We start from the raw sequence: 27,047 nt of genomic DNA on the forward strand, positions 1-27,047 counted from the left end.
AGAAGATTGTTGGGTATTTATATATAGAATTTTTTTATTGGGTTTTTTTTTTTGTATTTTTTACCATTAAATTTATCCTGGTTGATTTTTAAACCGTTGGATGCCTCAGATTGCGCCACATGGTAGCAGCAAATTCTTTTGCAAAATTTGTTTACCTTTGAAAATCCAACGGTCTAAATCAAGGGGCCATTGGAATTCAGCGGTTAAAGAGCACAAATAAAAGAGTTGTTTGGCTCTGTGGCTTGCAAGTTGGGGGCCCTTCGTTTGTTGCTGACATCGTTGATGACATTGGCCATTGCCCACGAGCTCAAGTCCAAGATAAATTTTTAGTTGTGATGAGAACACAAATGGTACACTACGTGTTTTTATACAAGTACAACAACAACAACAAAGCCTTTTCCCACTAAGTGGGGTCGGCTATATGAATCCTAGAACGCCATTGCGCTCGGTTTTGTGTCATGTCCTCCGTTAGATCCAAGTACTCAAGTCTTTTCTTAGGGTCTCTTCCAAAGTTTTCCTAGGTCTTCCTCTACCCCTTCGGCCCTGAACCTCTGTCCCGTAGTCACATTTTCGAACCGGGGCGTCAGTAGGCATTCTTTACACATGTCCAAACCACCGTAACCGATTTTCTCTCATCTTTCCTTCAATTTTGGCTACTCCTACTTTGCCTCGGATATCCTCATTCCCAATCTTATCCTTTCTCGTGTGCCCATACATCCCATGAAGCATCCTCATCTCCGCTACACCCATTTTGTGTACGTGTTGATGCTTCACCGCCCAACATTCTGTGCCATACAACATCGCTGGCCTTATTGCCGTCCTATAAAATTTTCCCTTGAGCTTCAGTGGCCTACGACGGTCATACAACACGCCGGATGCACTCTTACACTTCATCCATCCAGCTTGTATTCTATGGTTGAGATCTCCATCTAATTCTCCGTTCTCTTGCAAGATAGATCTTAGGTAGCGAAAACGGTCACTTTTTGTGATCTTCGCTAGATTGCTCCGATCATTAGTGTGGATAAGTATATAAATGGATAGAGATAGGAAAGCAAACACAAGATGTACGTGGTTCACCCAGATTGACTACGTCCACGGAATAGAGGAGTTCTCATTAGTTGTGAAGGGTTTACACAAGTACATAGGTTCAAGCTCTCCTTTAGTGAGTACAAGTGAATGATTTAGTACAAATGACATTAGGAAATATTGTGGGAGAATGATCTCGTAACCACGAAACTTCTAAGTACCGGAATGTGGTATCGTCTTGACTTGCCTTATCTGTCTCATAGGTAGATGTGGCATCTTCTCTAGAAGTACTCTTCCTCCATCCAGGGGTGGTATCTGTAACTGGTGGAGATGCACAAGGTAATGTATCAATTTCACTTGAAGCTTACTTGTAGTTTCAGGCTTGGTCAAGCGCGATACAAACCATGTAGTAGGAGTCCCCCAAGTCGCCGGGCTAGGGGATCTGCTGAAAGAGGTGACAGACAAGGTAAGCAATCAGAGCTCCGGCTGATTGTTCACATTCTCCCTATCTTGCAGGCAGCATGAAGGATAAAGAGAAGAAAAATGAGAAGAGATGATATGGGATACTTTTGCTTTTGAAGAAGTAACTTTCCACAGGCTTATTCTTGAACAGGGCTGAAGGGTTTTCTGGTTTCCTCTAGGGTGTGTTTGGTACGTGGGACGGGACGGGACGGAACGGGACGAGGCGTTCCGTCCCGTGTTTGGTGCGCCAAAAATGGGTGGAACGGGCTGTTCCACGGGACAGATTTTGGGTGTTTTTGCGTTCCACCTCCCCCCCTGGAACGGGTTTGTTCCACGTCTGTGGAACACAATGTTTTACCATTTTAAGACAAATATACCCCATGTTTTTTTCAAAAATTACACCTTCGTTCCGTCCCGTCCCCTTTCGTCCCGTCCCGTTCCGTTCCGTTCCGTCCCGTTCCGTCCCGTCCCGTCTGCGTACCAAACGCACCCCTAGAGTATAAGGCCGACTGAAGAATTTGAGGGTCAAAACAAGTCCATCAAATCTAGAGTACGTTCGACCCTGCTGATATGGGATACTTTTGCTTTTGACAGAGTAGTGGATGTATCGGCACGTGTGCTGTTACGCTTGTCTCCACATGCTTCCTTGTATCCTTCTCACTTGCCCTATCTGTTCCTCAGGCATATGCGGTATCTTCCCTGGAAGCATAAGATGTTGAAGATGAGTACTCGAGAGCAATGCCAGGTAAGTAATCAGGTAAGGGGTTCCAGGCAGTCAGTTCCTGGCTGGAAGCTTGATTCCAAGTGCTGACTGATTGCTCTCTTTCTCCTTGTCTTGCAGGTAAGAACAAGGCCAAAGGAAAAGACAGGGAAAAAGCATGATATGGGATACTCTTGCTTTTAACCCTGATGATATGAGATATTCTTGCTCTAGTATAGCTTGTTTACAGAGGTATTATCCGGGGGAAAGAAAGCTGAATATTTCGAAAGGCTTCGTTGGGAGTGCCCTCTCAGATAAGAGAAAGGGTTGAGCATTTTTGCAGGTCTGCCTGTCCGTTAGGGATGAAGGTCGACATATATAGGAGTCTCCCTAACATCAAGTAATAATGCTATTCTTTTACCCTGCTTGGTCATAGCACGGTAGTGGGAGCTGTCAGCTTCACATGTTTTAACTCTGTCAGAGCACTTTGAAAAAGTGGTCTGTGGTATCTGGAAAGCTGATGTTGCATGTGAAGATTACAGACAAGCTTTATCCAAGGAGATCCAGCTCTTGAAGTTGGGAAAGTGGTGCCTCTTCGGTTTTCGAACAAGCAATCCTGTCGGGGGTCTGACTCTCGAGATTCGGAGAACGATGCCTCTTCGATTTTTGAGAAAGCAATCCTGCTGGGGGTCTGGCTCTCGAGATTCGGAGAGCGGTCTCTTCGATTTTTGAAAAAGTAATCATGTTGGAAGTCTGGCTCTCGAGATTCGAAGGGTGGTGCCTCTTCGATTTTGGAGCAAGCAATCTTGTTGGGAGTGTTTTCTCGAATGTGAGTAAAGGTTGGGTATGTTTGCTAGTCTACCTTGCCACGAAGCACAGAGGTTGACACACAGGGACTTTCCAATTATCCAGCAGTGGTACTGTTCCTTTACCCTCTCTTCGATTTTTGAGAAAGTAATCATGTTGGGAGTATGGCTCTCGAGATTCGGAGGGCGGTGCCTCTTCGATTTTGGAGCAAGCAATCTTGTTGGGAGTGTTTTCTCGAATGTGAGTAAAGGTTGGGCATGTTTGCTAGTCTACCTTGCCACGGAGCACAAAGGTTGACACACAGGGACTTTTCAATTATCCAGCAGTGGTACTGTTCCTTTACCCTCTCTTCGATTTTTGAGAAAGTAATCATGTTGGGAGTCTGGCTCTCGAGATTCGGAGGGCGGTGCCTCTTCAATTTTGGAGCAAGCAATCCTGTTGGGAGTGTTTTCTCGAATGTGAGTAAAGGTTGGGCATGTTTGCTAGTCTACCTTGCCACGAAGCACAGAGGTTGACACACCGGGACTTTCAAATTATCCAGCAGTGGTACTGTTCCTTTACCCTTGTGGGTAATAATATGGTAGCTAGACCTTCAAAATTTATGTGTCTAAACTTTGTTAGTGTTGTTTCTTTGCAATTCTTTTACTCTTCTTGGTCAGAGCGATGTAGCGGGAGCTGCAAGCTTCACGTGTCTCAACTTTGTCAGAGAACTTTGGCAAAGTTGTCTGTGGTACCCATGAGTTACTGTTGCGTGTGGGAAGTGGGTGATTGAACAGTACGATTCATGTGCTTTCTACTTCGCCAGAAATCTTCGACAGAATGCCCATAATTTCCGCAAAGCTGAGTGTGCGTGTGACAGGTGCTGACAAGGCTGGAAAAGTAGGTGCCTCTTCGATTTCTGAGATCGGCCCTCGTGGTCTCTGAGCAGCCCAGCTTTTGAGAAAGCAAGCCTCTTCGATTTCTGAGATCGGCCTTCGTGGTCTTTGAGTAGCCCAGCTTTTGAGAAAGCAAACGCCTCTTCGATTTCTGAGATAGACCCTCGTGGTCTCTGAGCAGCCCAGCTTTTGAGAAAGCAAACGCCTCTTCGATTTCTGAGCAGGCGCCTCTTCGATTTCTGAAGCTTCGTCGAGTGCAGATTTTTATAGGGGCTGACATTAAGTTCCAAAGCACACTTGAGTATCCACCAGTAGAAGCTCCATTCTTGCACTTCTAAGATCTTGATTTGTCCGACCTCTTCTCTCTTCAACACCTTTGAAAATGTCTGGCCCCTCCGACCGTCGTTTTGACTTGAACCTTGTTGAAGAGTCAGCCCCGCCTTCTCCAGACAACATATGGCGCCCATCCTTCGTCTCCCCTACTGGTCCTCTTACCGTTGGGGATTCCGTGATGAAGAATGATATGACCGCTGCGGTAGTGGCCAGGAACCTTCTCACTCCCAAAGATAACAAACTACTTTCCAAACGGTCTGATGAGTTGGCTGTTAAGGATTCTCTGGCTCTCAGTGTTTAGTGTGCAGGTTCTGTGTCTAATATGGCCCAACGCCTATTTGCTCGAACCCGCCAAGTTGAATCATTGGCAGCTGAAGTGATGAGTCTCAAACAGGAGATTAGAGGGCTCAAGCATGAGAATAAACAGTTGCACCGGCTCGCACATGACTATGCTACAAACATGAAGAGGAAGCTTGACCAGATGAAGGAATCTGATGGTCAGGTTTTACTTGATCATCAGAGATTTGTGGGTTTGTTCCAAAGGCATTTATTGCCTTCGTCTTCTGGGGCTGTACCGCTTAATGAAGCTCCAAATGATCAACCTCTGATGCCTCCTCCTTCGAGGGTTTTGTCTAGTACTGCGGCTCCGAATGATCCCCCTCCGGTGTCTTCTCTTTCTGGGGCTCTACCGACTGCTGAGACTTCTCCTAAGCAACCTTTGTGAAGGCTCCCTCTTGTTTGTTTATTTTGACTCAAGTATATGTACATATTTGTAACTTGTCGGGGATATCAATAAATAAGTTTTCCTTCATTTCAACGTATTGTGTTAAATACACCAAAGCCTTCTTCGCTAAGTTCTTTGAATTTTCTTTTGTTGAAGCTTGTATGTTGAAGCTTTGTGAGTGGAGCATGTAGGTTGAGGTAGTGTTCCCTTAATTTCCCGAGTGAGGAAAACTTCTCGGTTGGAGACTTGGAAAATCGGAGTCACTGAGTGGGATCGGCTATATGAATCTTAGAACGCCATTGTGTTCTGTCCTGTGTCATATCCGCCGTTAGATCCAAGTACTCTAAGTCTTTTCTTAGGGTCTCTTCCAAAGTTTTCCTAGGTCTTCCTCTACCCCTTTGGCCCTGAACCTCTGTCCCATAGTCGCATCTTCTAATCGGAGCGTCAGTAGGCCTTCTTTGCACATGTCCAAACCACCGTAACCGATTTTCTCTCATCTTTCCTTCAATTTCGGCTACTCCTACTTTACCCCGGATATCCTCATTCCTAATCTTATCCTTTCTCGTGTGCCCACACATCCAACGAAGCATCCTCATCTCCGCTACACCCATTTTGTGTACGTGTTGATGCTTCACCGCCCAACATTCTGTGCCATACAACATCGCCGGCCTTATTGCCGTCCTATAAAATTTTCCCTTGAGCTTCAGTGGCATACGGCGGTCACACAACACGCCGGATGCACTCTTCCACTTCATCCATCCAGCTTGTATTCTATGGTTGAGATCTCCATCTAATTCTCCGTTCTTTTGCAAGATAGATCCTAGGTAACGAAAACGGTCGCTCTTTGGTATTTCTTGGTCTCCGATCCTCACCCCTAACTCGTTTTGGCCTCCATTTGCACTGAACTTGCACTCCATATATTCTGTCTTTGATCGGCTTAGGCGAAGACCTTTAGATTCCAACACTTCTCTCCAAAGGTTAAGCTTTGCATTTACCCCTTCCTGAGTTTCATCTATCAACACTATATCGTCTGCGAAAAGCATACACCAAGGAATATCATCTTGAATATGTCTTGTTAACTCATCCATTACCAACGCAAAAAGGTAAAGACTTAAGGATGAGCCTTGATGTAATCCTACAGTTATGGGAAAGCTTTCGGTTTGTCCTTCATGAGTTCTTACGGCAGTCTTTGCTCCTTCATACATATCCTGTATAGCTTGGATATATGCTACTCGTACTCCTTTCTTCTCTAAAATCCTCCAAAGAATGTCTCTTGGGACCCTATCATACGCTTTTTCCAAATCTATAAAGACCATGTGTAAATCCTTTTTCCCATCTCTATATCTTTCCATCAATCTTCGTAAGAGATAGATTGCCTCCATGGTTGAGCGCCCTGGCATGAACCCGAATTGGTTGTCCGAAACCCGTGTCTCTTGCCTCAATCTATGCTCAATGACTCTCTCCCAGAGCTTCATTGTATGACTCATTAGCTTAATACCCCTATAGTTCATGCAATTTTGTACATCGCCCTTATTCTTGTAGATAGGCACCAAAGTGCTCATTCGCCACTCATTTGGCATCTTCTTCGTTTTCAAAATCCTATTGAAAAGGTCAGTGAGCCATGTTATACCTGTCTCTCCCAAAACTTTCCACACTTCAATTGGTATATCGTCTGGGCCTACTGATTTTCTATGCTTCATCTTCTTCAAAGCTACAACCACTTCTTCCTTCCGGATTCTACGATAAAAAGAGTAGTTTCTACACTCTTCTGAGTTACTCAACTCCCCTAAAGAAGCACTCCTTTCATGTCTTTCATTGAAAAGATTATGAAAATAACCTTTCCATCTGTCTTTAACCGCGTTCTCTGTAGCAAGAACCTTTCCATCCTCATCCTTGATGCACCTCACTTGGTTTAGGTCCCTTGTCTTCTTTTCCCTTGCTCTAACTAGTTTATAGATATCCAACTCTCCTTCTTTGGTATCTAGTCGCTTATACATATCGTCATAAGCCACTAACTTAGCTTCTCTCACAGCTTTCTTCGCCTCTTGCTTCGCTTTTCTATACCTTTCACCATTTTCATCGGTCCTATCCTTGTATAAGGCTTTACAACATTCCTTCTTAGCCTTCACCTTTGTTTGTACCTCCTCATTCCACCACCAAGATTCCTTTTGGTGTGGGGCAAAGCCCTTGGACTCTCTTAATACCTCTTTTGCTACTTTTCGGATACAACTAGCCATGGAATCCCACATTTGGTTAGCTTCCCCCTCTCTATCCCACACACACTGGGTGATTACTTTCTCTTTGAAAATGGCTTGTTTTTCTTCTTTTAGATTCCACCATCTAGTCCTTGGGCACTTCCAAGTCTTGTTCTTTTTTCTCACTCTTTTGATATGTACATCCATCACCAACAAGCGATGTTGATTAGCCACGCTCTCTCCTGGTATAACTTTGCAATCCTTACAAGTTATACGATCCCCTTTCCTCATTAGAAGAAAATCTATTTGTGTTTTTGACGACCCACTCTTGTAGGTGATCACATGTTCTTCTCTCTTCTTAAAGAAGGTGTTGGCTAAGAAGAGATCATATGCCATTGCAAAATCCAAGATAGCTTCCCCATCCTCATTTCTCTCCCCAAAACCATGGCCACCATGAAAACCTCCATAGTTGCCTGTCTCCCTGCCCACGTGTCCATTTAAATCTCCTCCTATAAATAACTTCTCCGTCTGAGCAATTCCTTGCACCAAGTCTCCAAGGTCTTCCCAAAATTTCTCCTTCGAACTCGTATCCAACCCTACTTGAGGTGCGTACGCACTAATCACATTGATAAGTTCTTGTCCTATTACAATCTTGATTGCCATGATTCTATCTCCTACCATCTTGACATCTACAACATCTTGTGTCAAGGTCTTGTCCACGATGATGCCAACACCGTTTCTCGTTCTATTTGTGCCCGAATACCATAGTTTAAACCCTGAGTTTTCTAGATCCTTTGCCTTACGACCAACCCACTTAGTTTCTTGTAGGCACATAATATTTATCCTTCTCCTCACCATAACTTCTACTACTTCCATAGATTTTCCCGTCAAGGTTCCTATATTCCACGTTCCTAAACGCATTTTGCTCTCTTGAACTCTACCCTTCTGTCCTAGCTTCTTCACCCTTCCCCGTCTAATAGGATCAAAGTACTTCTTTTGTGTGTCCCGTGTAAAGTTGATAGGAGCATATGCTCCCAAACAACTTTGAGTGGAGTCGTTCGAAAAGAAGTTTCTATAGCCCCCTTGCTCATTTAACACTGCATCCGGGTGCCGATGGAGATACAGCGACCCTTGCTCACTTATCACTGTGCTCGGGCCACACAGCGCGCCACTTACGGGTGACGCCCTAGCTTTAGCACAATTTCGTTCTGGATTCATTTTCATAAGGATTCGACGTGATCATGGAGTGCCGGCTGTCGACTACCTGACGCCCTCCCCCTCCTCCTTTATCCGGGCTTGGGACCGGCAATGTAAGATAAACTTACACGGCGGAGTTACACTACGTGTTTTTATACAAGTGGTGGAAAATTTTAATTTTTAAGTTATTAACCTTTTAACACACATAACCCATCATTTATATAATGACACGTGGTGTACCACCTTGTGTGACGGTTACACTGAAAAATCTCTCCAAGTCTAGGTGAGAATTGGCACGACAACCCAACATGCACCTGCCATTCCTCCAATTGCCTCCTCTTTAGAGCACTTCCATTGTGGAAAGGTCCCCTAGGGAAATTGGCAATTGAATCCCCTCCAACTAAATAGTAACTGCCTTTAATGAACAGTAATTGTCTTTTACATCTTCACCTCTAAACTGAATAGTCATGACAATAGACAATTAAATATTAGTATTTTTATTTTATAAAATAATTAAAAATAATTTTATTTGTAATTTTGGATAGGATTTTTAACCGGTCTAGTTATGCCACGTGTCATTATTTGAAAGTACAATTTTTTGGTGATAAATTTCGATAAGATTTTTATCCAATTCCGTCTCACCACGTGTCGTTATAGATTTCCAATAAGATTTTTAACCAATCACGTCGTGCCACATGTCACAATCTATTTAAATTTTTTGAGGATAGATTTTGATAAGATATTTATAGAAAAATAAAATCAATTTAAAAAAAATTGAATTTTTTAATTAATTTTTAACATTTTTTATTAACTTAATTAATTTATGCCGTTGGATTAAAGAAAATTTAAAATCTAACCCTCCAAATTGGGTCATGTGGCATAACAATAACATATCATTTTTTTTTTAATTTTTAAAGTCGGAAAACGTGGACAGTTGATCTGGAATCGAACGGCTGAGATCGTGCCAAGTCATCTAGCCATTAAGGGAGGTTTGAAATTTTTTTTGAACGTTGGAAATCCAACGGTCTAGAAAAAATAGCCGTTAAAATCCAATGGCCTTGAGGGTGCCCCTTGTGGCACCCAGTAACGATAACATATCAGAATTCAAACCGCGGGCCCCACCGCCTAAAATCTTGTTGGTGACGCACCCCTACGTATGAGTGTTTTACACGCGCCTAACGCAAATGTTTTTCAGAGCGTGGTTGACGTTAGCCTTGCATCACATAACCCTCAGGCACTCGAGACTTGGACTGCAGCCTGCCCTTTCCCACTGGCCCCCCTTAGACCAATTGCCCGAATGGCCCGAAGTAAGAAAGGGAGACGATTGGGTTGCAAATGGGGATAGTCCACCGAGCTCAATCCAATAGTGGAAGTGCTCTTAGTGGACGGCGGGGGGGCCCTTTCCGGGCCAAGGGCAATTTAACCCAATTGCCTTGTTAATTGGGCTATAGGTGGACTTACTCTAATAATCAACACTAACAATACTTTCAAGTCCCGTTTATTATTTGAGCATTATATTCTACTAAAATCACCAAATTCAAAATCATTTGACTGTTGGATTAACTAGAAGTTGTTATAATGTTTCTTTGAAAAACCGTATTCATCTATTTTCTTATTTACAATTGAATGTCTTAATAATTTTGGATTTATTAATATTTTTGCAAAATAATTTATGAATGATGTACTAAATTATAAACGGTTTAGATTGTTGAAAAAAAGTTATAGAATGAGCATTACTAGGTGTCCCTTAACAAAATTATTGGAAGTATCCCTCAACGGAATCATGTAGCAACTTTGGCGTATACGTGGAATCCTTGATGCCGTAGAATATATTTACAAAAGCATGCAATGGTGCTGGTTTTGAGCTCTAACGTTTCTGTTGACATGCCTTCTTAACAGGAGATAAATTGCGGACACGCATTCACAAACCCAAAGGAAACAATATTATACAAACATGAGTCTTAATTTGATATGCGAAGTCATTTTGTAGGCGTGGAATTGGGTGGATCCTTCCCAAACCCCATCATAACATGAGTTGCCAGCATTGAGCCCCTACGAGCCATTTCCAAAATCCGGCCAAGCAGCGGTACCTTCACCGTTTCTCTGTTTGAAAGAGGCTTCTTGTCCCACCTACACATATTTCACGTACAATTTCAAACATCATCCGAAAATCTCTGTAAATAGCATTGCAGATTTAAGAATGAATTCTTGGGGCACGTTTCCAATATCCTAGTGGATAGGGTGTTGGGTTTCCATCCACGCGTTCCGGTTCGAAACTCCCCTCCACTAAATTATTGCAATAGTTTTGAACCTTCCCTCCACTCACACTGAACTAGAGATCTGTGATCTACATAGATCCTTAGACAGACTATGTGACTGTAAAACCCCATGCTTCGATGAATACTCACCACTCTTAAGGAATAGACTGAGCAGCTCGGTAAAAAATTCTAGGACCTCTGTTCTAAAAGTAAATCCTTATGAACAACTTTCTACCTATATTCCATTGATGAAAGTTTGGTTTACATTGATACAGCATCTGCATGTTACTCATACAACTTACCACGCGGTCAGGTTTTTCTGTGCATTCAAGCTCTTAGCAAGTGTGGTATGCGCAGCCACAGAGAGAGGGAAGGGAGGGGGGGGGGGGGAGGGATCGATCATAAAACAAAATCACATATACAACATATTACACCGTATTTAAATGCATCTTACTCGATATCTATGATGCATTTTGCACATAACATCAGAGAATCAGAAGAAAGCATAACCAAAATATACCAAAAAATAAATGTAAGACTGGAGTATATTAGAGCTTGCAGAGCATACCAATCTTCATGGCGAACGACTTTTCCTTCCAAAACAGACAATTTGATGAGGGATATCATATCTATGTCTTTCCCCATGAACTTGTAGTGTTGCTTGTTATCAACCCATATCTGGACTCAATTGACAGGAACTTTTAATTAGGTCTTGTCACAACACAGTGACCCAACAAAAGCATATGGTAAAAGATCAAACAGAAAGAAAATGGATGAGAGTTGCAAAAGTAATTCCGGACCTCGTGATTTCCAGGTGAAACTATATTTTCTTTGACGCTGTATTCCACAATTCTTGATTCACTAAAGACCTGAAATATAGGAAGGCAAATCATAGCTGTTAAAATGTGGAACAATACGTTCAACAGCAGTGATCACAAATTTACAGCAAGAAGAAAGACAGCAACGCCGTCATATTAACCGCTACACCAGAACGCTCAAACCAGTCATTCATGGAGAAAATACTATCTTAGCTTAAGCCAAATTATTCTTTGGCTTTCAAACCAAATCACTTTTCATTTCAAGCTAACCTACACTTTTATATATAAACGAACAATTCGGGTTTTCAGTGAGGCAATCTCTAATATAAATCCTGAAATTTAGTCCAAGCTAATTTTCAATGTCAATCTCTTTTTACAGTTGGCGATACACTACAAACCATTTGAACCAGAACAGGAAAAAAAAAACAAAAGAAACGAATCCAACGAGCCTTCGCATGCTCAAAGGCTCTAGCAATATCATGACATCAACTGTCACTGAATTTAAAAGATACCCAAAAGAATTTCACACGAGAAAAAAAAAATGAACATTGTATTCCGCATGGAAACAGGACCTTAGGAAGTGAATAAAATGCCGATTTGATCTGTTTCAACCTGCCAAAAGAAATATAGAGATAATGTAATGCACAGATTGTAAATTATAAATTCAGTCTGACAGAGTTAATGAAGCAACAAGATCTAGCAATGAACCAGCTTATTGAAAAGGTGATACATTACATCCCATGTACTGAGCTTCGATCGAGTACAACAAAAACAAGCTCATATTTTGGTGGAAGATTGGTCTACCAACAAGGAATATACCCTCTACCTCTTCAAATTGGATGTAATGTTTCAAAAGGCGAAGGCGAAGCCAAGGCGTTTCATGGATAGCCCCATAGGCAAATGCTTGATTTCGTCACGAGTACACTAAGTAATGAAATTCTAGCATAGTTAATGTAAAAATTCCATATAAATTGCCTGATGCCAAATTGCTAATACATACCCACGAGCGCACATCAGTGGGTCCTCAAAGGAAGCATTTGGAGAGTAGATTTCAAAGTCGGAAGGCGTTGCACAGGACCCGTATCTGAAATGATTCAAAACAAACTTGTCATCCAATTTGCCGGGAAAAAAGGAAAAAAGAAATATAAAACCATCAATTGAATTCAATTTGATATGGAGGTTGTACAGGAAAATGATCACCTTGTAACTTTTACACTTCAAATTAATCATGTTTTTCCCATTTAATTGATCATGCATGAAGTAAGCCACTTGTAGGATTGACAATGCAATACCTTCTACTGTGTCAGGCTATATACAAGCATCAGCTTGAAAACCTGCTTTGTCTCAACATGCTAACAATAAAAGGGCGACCAAAGTCAACAAGGCTCCCTGCTTTGGGAGAGTCCGTGGAACCTCTACGCAGCCTTACCCTTGCTTTGCAAGTTTGCAAAGAGGTTGTTTTCACACCAAGGTTCTAAAAGACACTAGGCACTAGTCGAGCGGCGGGCTAAGACCTAGTCGGGCGGAGGGCTGGGGTCTAGGTGGGCGCCTAGGCGGACTAGGCGGATTTAAGTAGATCTATATTTCGTGTAAATAAGTGTCTGTTTATACTTAAAATATATATAATTTCATCATAAACTACAAAATAGAATGACATGTATTATGAAGTATTGGATTATAACATGAGGAATAAGCATATAATGTGTGTTCATTTAAGTATTCAATAAGTTTCTTCCAATTTATCGAAAAATATAATATACAAAATAAAAGGTATCTATTTTCTGTTTAAGTGAGTCGCAACCTAGGCGGGTCTAGACGTGAGTAGACGGGTGCCTAGGATGTCTAGGAGAGCGCCTCAACAGGTCTAGGAGGGCGCCTCAGCAGGTCTAGGAGGGCGCCTCAGCAGGTCTAGGTGGCCTTTCTTAATTATTAAACGCCTAGGCATTAATCGGTCGGTGGCCAACTGCCTAGCGCCTACGCGGCGCTAGCGGAAATTTTTAGAACAGTATTCACAACTCAAAGAACCGTGACCTTTCAGTCAAAACAGAGCAACCTTTCTGTTGCTAACAACCGAAATGCTTAAATTCTCTGTTTAGTGTAAGATGGTAGAGAGAGAGAGAGAGAGAGAGAGAGAGAGACTCACAGTTTAAGAATGTGAAGAATGATATCATCATGAACAGAAGCTGAAACGCCGTCCTGCTTTCTTGAAATAAATTCACACTTGCCTTCCTTCTTCGTCTGACTCTGACTCCCTTCGTTTTCCTTTTCATTTCCTTCATATATGAAAATTTGAGACAAATTAAGAAATATGGAACTTCAAAAATAAAAAAACCAGCAACGGAAGGAAAATTTTAGAAAAACCCAATTCAGTGAGAGTCAGACAAATTAAGAAATAAATAAATAATAATAAAAGGAGAAATGAAACCTTGTGGATGCTTCTCCATGGCGACCGATGAGAAGGCGAAACAGGTGAGGTGATAGTTTCAGAAGAACACAAGACTGAGAACTGAGAAGAAGAGACAGCAGCGACTTCAGCCAACCCAACAAACAACAATCGTGGCTTCATGGCGCGCAACGTGGCCATTCCTTGTCCATTTCTCTTCTTTTTTTTCTTCTTTTTATTACAACTATATATATATATATATATATAGGACTCCAAAATTATTAGCCAACCCGTCGCTATTACCACCAACCAAGTGATGAAATGTACAACCAGTACTCTAATATCATTTGGCAACTAGCCATTCATGCAACCAACCAGGTGATGAAAGGTACAACCCGTACTCTCCTTCATGCCACCTACCAAGATATATATATATATATATATATATATATTTGTATTATATATATCGGTGATACGTCATATAATTCTTTATATTTTGTTTTAAAGGACTCGCCTACTTGTCAATAAATCCAAAAAAATGTAATTTCACAAATGAAAGTTTAAGATAAAGTAAAATATTTTTATGAAGTTGTATGGGATGATTTATTCATTAGGATTAGTGTCATATATTTGAGATTGCAGACACATAATGACTTGTCGACAAGTTCACCTTCTTGTTTTTTAACCCAAACGATATTTAAAGCTAAAGCAATTCAAACATCTGAAGCATGTTTAATGCGCTTTATCAACTTTTGGTGTTAAAGAAGCATTGCATCCATCATTTTTCATCAGTAATTTTAGAAATGGACGGTGAATATTGATTCTAAGAAATGAAAAGGTGAATATTATTTATAAAGTCAACTATTTGGTAGGCTGAATTATCAAGACAAACTCATACATACATTCACATTTAAGTAATAACCACTATGTAGTCATACAATTGATTTATTTTTTATTTTTATTGGGAACCTCGAAGGTACGAGAGAATTTTATTGATATTAAAAAAAGTTACGACTAGTCAAGAGAACATAAACTTTACTCCTCATAAAACAAGAAAACCAAATACAAGAAAAAGAGGGGGACATAAACTCTACCCTTCTTGAAAAAGAAAATACAGGAAAAGAGGATGATATAAACCTTACCCTCGTACAATTGATAATCCCAACACTATGACCATATATATATATATATATATATATATATAGACAAACATACCATATGGAGGTTTTACTATATTTATACCAAGGATTGAAAATTTTAAAGCCACACAATAAGCGTGTCATAATAATTTGATTTGAACTAGTCATTTATGAAATTCAACCCTAAATCCTATTACTTAAAAGTAGATAACAATCATCTTGGGTCTCCAAGGAAGAGAGCAACGTCCAGAAATAATGTCGATGACAAGTTTTGAATCGGCTTCAACAAGGATGTCTTTGTACTTCCCGTGGGGAACAAAGTTCAAAGAATCACGCATGCAACGCTGCAGCCTCAGCAGTCGGGACAATGGTGTAACCTAAGTTTTGTCTCCAATTGAGGATTTCCGACCTTTTTTTTTAATTTAATAAACGATATTATCCACACTAAACGAGTGAGAAAATTGGCTAAACCTCACAATGAGCTAACAGTAATATAATTTAAATTAGCCTTTGACGACAATTGAGCCTAAAACCTCTCACTTAACATTAAAATGAATTTCCGATTCAACCATCTAAATTATTTAAGGTGATTGACGTGGTAATACTACACTACCAATGATACGGAATTCGATGTCAATTTTTTCACGTAAAATCATTATGAGAATTAAATTTATGACGTGGTAGATTTGGAATCCATTAAGCAGTACAGAAACATGCAAGCGTACTGGGTTTTACAAAATCATTGGTATTCCTCAAAGAACATTAAAATCTGCTCAAAAAATAACATTTGCCGACGGTGGTGGGTTTTGAAAATATTCAAAAAATGACCCTAATTTGGTCTGAAATACGACAGCCCATTTATGTAAAATTACAAATATGCACTTGGAATGCCGCCGGGCCATGGGGACTATACAAGCATATGTAGAACAGTAGAAAGACTCCTCTTATTCAGTGTGCTATAAAGCACCAAACCAACATCTACAGATCTATATTTTTCGTTTTCCAGATGGATGCCGAGCTCATTACCCGCCTAAACAGAAATCCTTTGAAACCATGGAGGGATTTAGATGCTAACTTTCACCGGGAAGGGCAACAAGCGTTCCACAGGGTACCAAAGCCGATAGTACACATCATTGGCAAAACCATCACAGAGCCAGAAAGAGCAAGAGACAAGTCAAATCTACCGCCTGGGTTCATTCACGTTCTTCCCCTCGAAGAATTCACCCAGCATATGTTCGAGATCCTCCGCTGTGTATCTGACGTACTTTTGGGGGGTCTTCCCACCCTCAACAAGAGGCCTGTGAGACAAAACAGAATATAAAGATTTTGGAACCCATAGATTCAACTCACACTTGGACATATTTTGAGAAGGTGAAAATAAAAACATGACACCTTTGAGATGATTTCCAGGCCAATTAAAAAACAATAGTTACATATCATTCGGCCAGAATGACCGAAATGAATTATTGTCCGATTAAGTTCCAAAGATAAATAAATGAATAAACGATGAGAGTATCTACAACATGGTGAGATAAGAGATGTCCTGCTTTGAAGCTCAAGACTAAGTCCGTGTCCAAATCTAAAAATAAAGTCTTTTGGGTCTAGCGAGAAGTGTCTATGGTAGTTGTGGCCTCGTTTGGTCTCTAGTACTGCATTGGAATGACTGACCTCACTATATTTAACATAATAGGTAAAGGTGAATGATTTTTCATTCCACGGAATTACATAGATTACTCAAGAAGGAAACTTCTTCCTTCCAGTCCCCCAAAAATGGTAGGATTGGAAGGGTTAAGTTTCATTCATGTCTAATCTCCTTCTAATTCCCTTCAAATGAAAAATCATTCAACTTTACCTTCAACATCCCTTGAATATAGTGGGTTATTTTATTTCCAATCCAATCCTCGAGACCCAACGAGGACTTAATGTCCAGACTCCAGAGCCAGAGTATCAAGTTTGGTCTAATAAATTACAAGGCTTAAATGTCAAAATGGTCAATGTGATTTACCCATTTAGCCAAAGTAGTAGGAGTTTTCAATTTAGCTAATTTGGTCTATGTATTTACCTTTGTTAGGCAATCTAGTTTCTTTTCCGTTTCAGAATTTTTATTTTTCCTCCTAAAATTACTCTTTATAACACTAATTACTGAGATTTTGGCCCGTTTGACAATCATTTCATTTTTCAGTCTTAGTTTCCACTTAATGCTAGGAATAGAGGAGAAATATAAGAGAGAAATGAGGGATGACCAAAGGCGGAGGATGGGTGGTGGGAAGTAAGTGGAAGAAATGAAAAATAAACACTACAAACTAAAACCAAATTTTAGTAGGTTTTCATTTCTGGATTTTGTTTCCTACATTTTCCTTCACTTCTCCCTCCACCCTCCCTCCACCATTCATCCACCCTTCATCCCTCATTCCTACATATACATTCCCTATTATCTCTATGCAGAAAAAAAAAATGAAAACTAAAATGAAATGGTTATCAAACGGGCCTTAATGTTTATGATTCTTAAAGGGATATATACAGGACATATGCTGAAAGCGCATGAAAAACAATAGAAGATGATGAAAACGCACCCATAACGTTTTAAGAATGATCTGTAGGCAGGCAATAAGACTTCAGCAACAGCAAGTCTTAGTGACTCTCGCAACTCAGTATCAGGAACTGTCCACTGCGATTGTTTTTGATGAAGTTCCTCAAATTGGATATTAAACGTCTTGAACCTGAAATGGAATACATTTCAGCTAGGTCAAAATGTTGATGACAAAGTAAATCCATGAATCGATAGATAATAAAATTTTAATTTTAAGTGTATGATAGGATAGAAGTTGAGATCAACCTATCTTTAACAATTGCTCTTGAAGCTCCACTGCTACTTCCTCCATCACCAGCTACTGAACTACCACCTCCAGATGATGTCAAGCCTTGGATGGTGAGGCACTGCAGAATCTGCACGGAGGATAACACCAACATTTCAGAAGGTAGTGAAAAACTGTTTAAGAGAAAAATACTTTATTTTTTGGTAAACTAAGAGAAAAATACTTCCAAGTAAAATGAACATGCTGACAGTATTAATATATGTATAGCAGCTTCTGCATCACTGCATTATGGAAAAGAGAATCCATATTTTCCAAGAAAGGCCATAATTGTGCAAATGTAATGAAAAAACACCTTGGTCATGGATTTGAAAAAGGGAGTTATTTCTTATAATAGGAATCAACATGCCAAACTAATGGTTGATCATACCAGACCACACACGACAGAATCAAAACACAACACTACGAAAGCACGTGTCTACCAGTTTATACAATACTTACATTCCTAACTCCTCAATGGGGTACTAATACGTCTAATATCACAATGACAATATAATATCTCAAAACCCGATCATACTGGTCATCAATTTTTTCTTATTTGTGGATTTCGAAGGTCTGTAAACCAATTTTATCTCCATTATTAACATTTTTAAAAGATAAAAGAAATGCTAAAAGATTAACATCAATCATAATACAAATAGTGACAGCCCAAAAAGCAAGAACTAAGTTCCTAACTTCCTATAATGAAAAAAACTAAGGTAAATTACGGAAAGATCACACAGGATTCAATTGGGCAACAAATCAATTATGTTAACAAACAGCACCTTTCCCCAAGCATTTCTTTTGTATTGATTTGCATGCTGCTGCACAATTCTCCGGTGTCTCTGCACCCAATCATCCCCTAACAAATCCTTGGCTTCAGATCTGAACACAATTTGAAACAGGAGTGCCACATAAAATAGGCTTGCAACATTAAAACCAAAAGTCAAATAAAACATATCTGAGACAAACCTCCGCACAGATCTGACCATATAGTGAATATTATTCATGAGAAATAGGTGAGTTAAAGCTGGATCTCTGTACTGCTTAGATTTCCCATCCAAATTGGTTTGAAGAGCTTGCATTATTTGCATCGTGACAGCGGCTAATTGTGAACCATCTTCATCCCCATTTTCAAATTCTTTAAAAAGTTGCTTCAATGTCGATTGGTAACTGCAAAATATAGTTTTGGTCAACTTAAAAAGCTGTTTAATGAAAAATTAAGAAATAGGCATAAAAAACCTATCTAACAGTTAAAACCTCAAATCTAAGTGAGAAACATATGGTGGTCGATTGGCCAAAAAAGTATGTATCCTATGCATTAATGTATACGAGAGCTAAGCAGCGTAAAGAAAAATTTCAACAGAAACTATGAGGCATGTTAGAGGAATGATCATCCAACCACAGAGCATCACTGTCAGACCACAGGACTAGGAAAAGTAACTTACTCAAAAAGAAACTTCACATAGTTGATCACATAGCTTGTCAAAGGATGGACAGTGCCATCAGTTACAGCAGTTTTCGTTGCATCCCTTTCAACGGCTTCTTCAAAATCCCCAAAGGTCTTTTTTGCGGTCTGGGCAAGCCTTTTAGTCAAGCTTGAAGCTGATTCTCTAATTTCAGCACAAGCTTTACCTATGAAGATTGTTTCAATCTGCAGATGAATTCAGGGATCAACTCAAAGCATGAATCTGGCACCCGCCATCAAGCTACCTACTTTCTCAACAACAGGCAAGTTTGAAGTGATCTAGAAACCACGTTGATGCAAAATAGAAAGTATTATATTAAATTTGATTTTCTACATAAATTGCATTTTAAGCAGCCACCGAGTGTACAGAGTGAAATAAGTGATAACACTAATTCTTCCAATTATGAAAATAAAAATAAAGCATCATGGACATCCTAAAGTATTGAAGCCCTAACTGTATAGTAATATCCTGAGACAAAATCAAACAAAAGATTATAACCCATTTCTAAAAGAAAGATTACCAAACAAATATCAGGTCAAAATACAATGAAACCAAGTATTTTGATATAGATGAAACGGAAACAAAAAAAAAATATCTAATTTGATATGGATGTGATTGACAATTTGAACAAAAGCCATCTGTATCTTAAGCAGACACATCTGGGAAAGAAACAAGAGAATATAAATCTTAAAATAAAATCCCCTAATTCTCGATCTCAAAGTTGTCTAATATACTTAATGATCCTATGTTACCAGATGTGATGAATTCCTAACGTCCAAAGTGCTCTAGACAAATCAATATCCTTACAAAATTCAGGTTATCAAGAGATGAAACTGCACCTAAGGGGCACCCCTAATTGTGTTGTCTCCTTAGCTCCAATTTCTCATATTGTATACCCAGTGCATCTTTATAAATTTGTTAAATTATTCAAACCTCTGTGTGAAGCTCCCGCATTATCTCGTACATGTCTAAAAGTACAAATAACTTTTCCGGAGATCTTTTGCTGTTAGCAATTGCCTCCCCAAAACTAAGTAGAACTGAAACACTACTTCTGGTAACTTCAGCAAAACAATGGTCACTGAGAGAATCAAAGCTTTCAAAAATTTGATCGCAAACTTTCCGTTCTCCAGCAAAGAGTAATTTGACCTGTTCAAGGACAGTTAGATGTTGAAGAAAAACACAGATAATCTATGAAACTGAGCAGATTCCATAAAGTTCTTACAGCTATACGCATGTAATGAATCCAGTTCCCAATCTTGGCCTCCAAAATCTCCCATTGCATTTTCTGAACATCATCCTTGCTAAGTTTTTCGACCCCCAATTTATGAAGGCTTTCTTCCAAAACTGAAGAACGGGCATCCCTGAAAAACATAAACAAGATAAAGATTGATAGAATATATTCCAAATTTAAACCGAAAAAGATATGATTCAAAGAAGCGCATATAAGTAAAGCACTATTGGAAAATAATAGTCCATACAAATTCCGCTACTATATGCATGGAAAAGTAGACTTTAAGTAACCAATAAAAATTCAAATACAAGATCTGAAGCTAGCTTCAATATTAATGGTGTGGTTAGGCACCTAGGGAGGACAGCAGAAATTACAAATGAGATTGAAGCATAATAGCATACAGACACCTCTACAATCACAATAACCCTTCTTTAGGATTTGAAAACTTTAACTCCTATGTTTTTGGTGTGTTGACATGGGCATAGTGTTCCCTATGCGTTTTCTGAAAGTCCAGATGCAAAGATTATGATACAGTTGTGAAAATTCACATATTTGGAGAACTATCAGTGCTTTAGAAAACAATTGCTTGTAAAAGAACCATTTACCAAACTATTTAAGACAACAATAACTAAGTGCAGTTTTCTTGGCAAAAGTGATCAATGCCTTCTTAAGTTTTCTAGCATATGAAGCTGCATTATTTCCAAGAATACAAAGAAGGCTTCGACACATGGACACAACACAAGTGTCATGTCCTTGGGTGCCCAACATGGAAAATGTTCTATGGAAGCGTCCACACACATAGGTCAGTTCTCTTCTGGTCATTAAAAAAATAAAAATTGAGATTCACCAACATTAAATAACTTTATACCCAACATATGAAAACGTGAAATAACCTGTTGTCATGAGTAGGAAGTGAAAAACCAACATACCACATTGATAAATGAAGAGCAGAGAATGACCTTTTATTACCTGTAAATTATTAGCAACTGCTGTTGGTGACCAGCTTGAAACATCTGCTGGGCTAAATCATGTAACAATGGAAGAACCCGTGGTGGTATCAGAGCAGGAGGTGTGTAGACAGCATTTTCTAAGTTACTGTTGTGGTGTTCAGGATGGTGATTGGATGAAGGATTCTTGCCACTATAATCACCCTGATTCCCAGGAGATCCTGAGGATGGCCGCAGCGAGTTTGGGAGGCAATCAAAAAGGCGCTCAGGCTCCACAGGTTTGCTGAAATAAAAAAACAAATATATGGTGTAAATGAAGCACAATTCAATTCTAAAAAAAAAAAAAGCGCAGTTACAGTTCAATAGAAGACCTAATAACCTATCTGAAGGTCATTAACAAAATTAACATGCCTCATAAAAGCAAAGGCACAAAACATTAAATTTCCCAAAGAAAAGTCACCTTTTATCACAAAGTGGAGCAATAAAAACTAAAATACACAATGATGTTAATGGAAATGACCATTTTGGTTCCATAATTTGACATTGGATTCAATTGGGTCTCAGTCTATGTAACATGGATACTGCAAAGTTTTTAGGGTGAGTATCCCATATGGATACGGCCCCGATATAAATTTCGTATACAGAAATTGAAGTATCTGTTGACATTCGGGTACAGTATGGATAGGTAGAGATACGTTCCAGATATGGTAAGGTTACGGCACTAACAGGGATTATAATTTTAGGAACTTTGAGGTCAATTTATAATTTTAAAAGAAAATTTAGTCTGCCAATTGAGTCTTTCTTCTCCTTCCTGGTTCGACAAAACAGAAAAGGGGGCTACAGATTTCATTTTCCTTAGTCTTATTTATAACAAGAAGTGGAAAAGAAAAGGGACGGATCCCTCGAAAGGGAAGGGTCTCTTCGAGACTGGACTGGAACCAGTCTCAATACTGTCAAGTTGTGCCTACCATGTGTGGTCAACCCAAGAAAAAATAAAAAATAGAAGTGTGACATTACATGTGGTGACTAAACCAACAGAAATTAAGAAAATTCTTGACATGATGCAAAATATTACAGAATATCTACTAAGTGCTGGACTGAACAGCTACATAAAGGGAACCATGAGAGGTATTACGGAGGTGGAGTGGCCCATCATTCTCTCCTCTCACATTGTTTCTAGAAAGCCTGTTCGAACATTGAAATAAAATTACTAATGGTATCTATATAAAAATGATGGGTAGAAATTTGCTAATTAAAATCATTTTTAAAGTATGCATAGTATTCTATTTGACGTATTCGTATCCTAGTTTTTAGAGTTTTCATATCACCCTACCACAGCATCGCGTCTCTGTGTCACAGACTCACAATCCCTGTAATTCAAATAGTTTCAAACAAGCACCTGTGTTAACTAGTGGTTACAATAAAGAAACGGGTTTGGGATTGCGTTGATTAGATTTGGGATTCCAGTGGTTGGATGGGATTCGATTGTACAATAGTTGGAGAAGATGTAATTCTTCAATGCTAGATTTTAATTCACGAATTCAATGTTAGATTTTCCTTTAATAGTTTAACATTTTTTTTCTTGGACATTATTACCCCAGCACTAATGACTCTACCATCAAAAAGATTGAAAAAAATATAATTTAGGACTCGACCGTAACCAGTAAGTAGTTAACTGTGGATACTTGACTGAAACAACTGAAACAACTGAAACTACAATGACACATTTGAGGGAATAGGTCAAACTATAGAAACAAAATGATTGTTTCCCCATAAAATAAATTCAATTGTTCGAAGGTTGTACAATTAGACAAAAGAAAAACAAAATAACGGACACCACCCTCCAATGCCAACACAAAACACAGACAAACAGGACATGAAGCAAAGTTGAGCATAAACTGAAATGGAGGCAAAGGTAGTAATATGCACCGGAAGAACAGCATCGTTGGCATTCAAATACAAACCTGTAAGACACTAACAGCTGCTTGAACTCTGCTTCCAACTTTGAAATAGCTTTAGCAAGCAAACCATTTGCATGACTGAGAACTCCATCACTACTCTTAAAGCCTTTGGCGCTACTAAAGAACCGTATATTTCTTCTTAGCAGATCAATTGCTTCTAGATAACTTTCCAAGTCCTCATGTGGCCCTCTAAGTATCTTTGACTCGGCCTGTAAATTGAAATCAAAATGAAATCAACAACCATAAATGGGAAAACATTATTCATCAGACATAAGGGGTACAGAATACATGTGTGAAATGGTACAAACATAGGCAAGATAAGGTTAAAACAACACTGTCATACGGTAATATCCCAGCTATTAAAACTCTAATAAGCATTTTTACTGCTGGAAATAGTAAAGAATTATTAAATGATAGGTAGATTATTAAAAATCCAACAACTACTAAAGAATCAAATGTAAGGTAAGATCCTCTCTTGCAAGCTATAAAGCGTGGATAACTCTAATCAAATGTAAGGTAGATTATTGTAAATTCAACAAACTATGTGGAACTAGTAATTTCAAATCCCACTTAAAATACATTGTAGCCAGCAGCCAGGGTTTTATAGTTTTTCTGCCGAATCTAGTCACGTTCTCAAAAATCAAATTCGTTTCTTACAATGGAACCAAAAAGTGAACAATGCTCGTCGTATGTAAGCACCAAAATCCTGGATGAACAAACTGGCGCAATTCATTGTAAACGGCGAAATTGCAAACAATCAAAGGCCAACAGATCAATTCCACGAAACACGAAGGAAGCTAAGCGACATGCTTCTCTAGATATGCTAACTAACAATTACTGTGTGTAAGTTGTTACAAGTTAAAGCTTAGAAATGATAAATGTACCTGACGAGAAAGATCGAATTGCGCCAATATAACCTCGGCGGCCTTCAAGGTCTTATCAATGTTCTCATGGGCTTTCCGAATAGAATGCGTTCTAATCTGCACAATCCAAAATTCAGACAAGCCAACCCGAATAAGAAAACACAAAACTAAGATCAAGCTTATGAAACCAAGTCAAAATCCGAGAGATCCGCCGTTTGGTCACTAAGAAATAGAAGAAGAAAAATACATACATATATATACACACACACACATATTACATTTGCTACTCTTCTGTAGAAAAAGTAAAAGGCCAAGTCAATCTCAAAAGCAACGATCCGAACTTGCTTCTGTTTAGATGTTCTAGGAACAGAAAACGAAAGGTAGAAGAAGAAGATGATGAGAGGGTGGGACCGACCTGGGTAGGACGCATGGCGGTTTCGAGGGCGGAGAGGCGGTGGTCAAAGGAGCCAAGAATTGAGACGACGCTGTCAGTGATGGTCTGGCTCTTTTGCAGTGACTCTCTCATCGTGGCTGCTCTGGCGCTCAGTGAATCGCCGCCTCCTGCGGCGGCCACAACACCCATCCTTGTCCTTGTTGTTTGAATCTGCTTCGCCCTTGTCCTCCTCCGTTGTTGCTGCAGAGTTTCCGAACGAAAGAGGAAAGCAAAGACAGAACGAGGATTGAATTTTAATTTGATTTTTAATAGTTAAAAGGTTGGCGAGATGGTAATGGTGGACCCCACTGACAGTTAGACATTTTCTTTCCGGCAGTCTGACGCTGTGTTTTCCGGACACGGTGTTTTCTCGAGTCTCCTCTCATTCTCTTTCCCTCTCAACAAGAATTTTTATTTGGAAAAATTATATTTCAACCCACACCCAACTGAAAAAAATTATTTCTTTAAATTCCAACTTCGCAATTATGTTAAGAGTGTTGATACATTCACTCAACTGTCTTATTTTCTTGCTCACTTTTTAATAAAAAATTTATTACCAATTTTCAAGGTTCTAAAAGTCGCTAGGCGCTAGTCGGACGGCGGACGGCGGGCCTAGCGGCTAGGCGGGCCTAGCGCCTAGGCGGTTAGGCGGGGCCTAGGCGGATTTAAGTAAATCTATCATATTTCATGTAAATAAGTGTCTACTTCTACTTGAAATATATATAATTTCATCATAAACTACAAAATAGAATGCATATATATCATGAAGTATTGGAACATAATGAAAACATGTGAAATAAGGATATAATGTTTGTTTATTCAAGTATGCAACAAGTCTTTTACAATTTATTGGAAAAAAACAAAATGCAAAATGAAAGTTATGTATTTTCTGTCTAAGTGAGTTACAACCTAGGCGGGTCTAGGCGGATGCCTAGGCGGGCTAGGCGGGTGCCTAGGTGGTCTAGGCGGTGGGTTGGGGCCTAGGCATTAATCAGGGCGGTGGGCTGGGGCCTAGCGCCTAGGCGGGGCCTAGGCGGCGCTAGGCGGGGATTTTTAGAACAGTGCCAATTTTACTCTCTTGTAAAATGATATCTAAGATAAAAGAAAAGAAAAACTCCTACTCTCTAGGTTGATAGGTTCATCATTCCTCATCTTCTAGAACAACCCACCTCTTTAAATCTTCAAAAAATCAAGTCCCCAGTACCCTTGGCCTTTTTAATTTGATTTGTTTGTTTTTGTTGTCAGTACTAGCAAATAGCCTTGAAAACTAGGATAAAGGCTTGTCTGTCCAATCCACATAACGATTGCGGTGGGAGGTGCAGATGAAGTGGAACACAGTGTTCTTGGGGCGGGTGGCATGCTGAAGGATGGAGAAGACGCTGAGAATTGTGTAAAATGTAAGTAAAATTGTATAGCTGTGATTCTTGTTGTGCATCTTGATCAATTGAATCGTTTCTTTGTAGATTTCGTTTTACTCAATAAAAAAAAACAATTTCAATATAAAGGCTATTTTAGGAATAATAGTTGGTGGGAAAAAAACATTTCAATTTTTTAATTTTTTGTAGTGGGTGAGATTATAACGTGGGTGGAGAAATAAGACACTAGGGTGAGTCTAGTAGCATTCTTATGTTAATAAAAAAATTTGTGCTATCCACAGACAATTTTTTATCTCTCACACACCTTTATTAACTTTCAACTAGCGGATCGATTGAATTGTTTAAGCTTTCGGATTGAATGGATCGAGGAAGATCAATGGACAAAAAATTGGGAGGTAAAACCAGAAAAAGTAATTCATTCATACTCCATCAACCACAACCTGAAAAAAAAGGGTACGTTCCGGCGAATACAACGACCACTTTGATGGTCTCTTTTTATCTTTCTCCTTTCTCTCCAACTTGTTTCTCTATGCAAAGTTGGATCCATTACTAATCTCGAAAGAGGCCACATGTTGTAGAGTGGAGCCACGTTCAACGCCGACACTGGCAGAGCATGGTGGTTCCCATTCTTAAGGGTATCCACAAGAGGGAGAGGAGAAAAACAAGGAAAATTCCACTAGCACTTGGGATGGATTCTGAAAATGGGAACCACAGTTTTATTACTGCTTGAGTACCTCATTTGATAAATATGATTTTTGAGATATTAATTGCTTAGAACTACTGGATAGTTGTTGTGCTTAATTTATAATCACGAGTTATAGTTGAATTCAAATTCATGAGTTGCATATGTTCGTTAGAATTTTAGGTAACAGTCACAATGTTTCAAAAAAGGTGGTTTGAGTTGTATATAAACTCAACCATCTCACTCTTCTAAATAATTAAGAGAAGAGTTTTCTCCTATGTCTTTTATTCTTTGTTAGTCAAACTCTGAGTCGTGT

The 27,047-nt window shown here is 39.3% G+C and overlaps 2 protein-coding genes across 3 annotated transcripts; both read right to left on the reverse strand.

The window, feature by feature from the left end:
* Window positions 1-10,112: 10,112 nt before the first annotated feature.
* Window positions 10,113-14,012, reverse strand: LOC103438782 (uncharacterized). The gene is made up of 7 exons (XM_008377329.4): window positions 13,821-14,012; window positions 13,539-13,668; window positions 12,396-12,479; window positions 11,968-12,007; window positions 11,378-11,446; window positions 11,146-11,255; window positions 10,113-10,449 (listed from the first exon to the last, which is right to left on the reverse strand). The coding sequence occupies exons 1-7, from the start codon at window positions 13,837-13,839 to the stop codon at window positions 10,299-10,301; spliced, it is 603 nt and encodes a 200-aa protein (XP_008375551.2). The 5' UTR covers window positions 13,840-14,012; the 3' UTR covers window positions 10,113-10,298.
* Window positions 14,013-15,642: 1,630 nt separating this feature from the next.
* Window positions 15,643-25,101, reverse strand: LOC139197333 (exocyst complex component EXO70A1-like). 2 transcript variants are annotated; one of them, XM_070824532.1, is made up of 12 exons: window positions 24,656-25,101; window positions 24,262-24,357; window positions 23,381-23,586; window positions 21,439-21,699; window positions 20,461-20,599; window positions 20,172-20,384; window positions 19,218-19,423; window positions 18,742-18,942; window positions 18,555-18,654; window positions 17,754-17,863; window positions 17,491-17,637; window positions 15,643-16,215 (listed from the first exon to the last, which is right to left on the reverse strand). In XM_070824532.1, exons 1-12 carry the CDS (start codon window positions 24,821-24,823, stop codon window positions 16,098-16,100), a joined length of 1,965 nt encoding a protein of 654 aa, XP_070680633.1. In that variant the 5' UTR covers window positions 24,824-25,101; the 3' UTR covers window positions 15,643-16,097. The 2 variants fall into 2 exon arrangements, with proteins under 2 accessions (XP_070680633.1, XP_070680634.1); XM_070824533.1 differs by lacking the exon at window positions 20,172-20,384 and having other exon boundaries at window positions 24,656-24,944.
* Between the last annotated feature and the right edge of the window lie 1,946 nt (window positions 25,102-27,047).

Source organism: Malus domestica, chromosome 07, assembly GCF_042453785.1.
Source record: "Malus domestica chromosome 07, GDT2T_hap1".
NCBI lineage: Eukaryota > Viridiplantae > Streptophyta > Magnoliopsida > Rosales > Rosaceae > Malus > Malus domestica.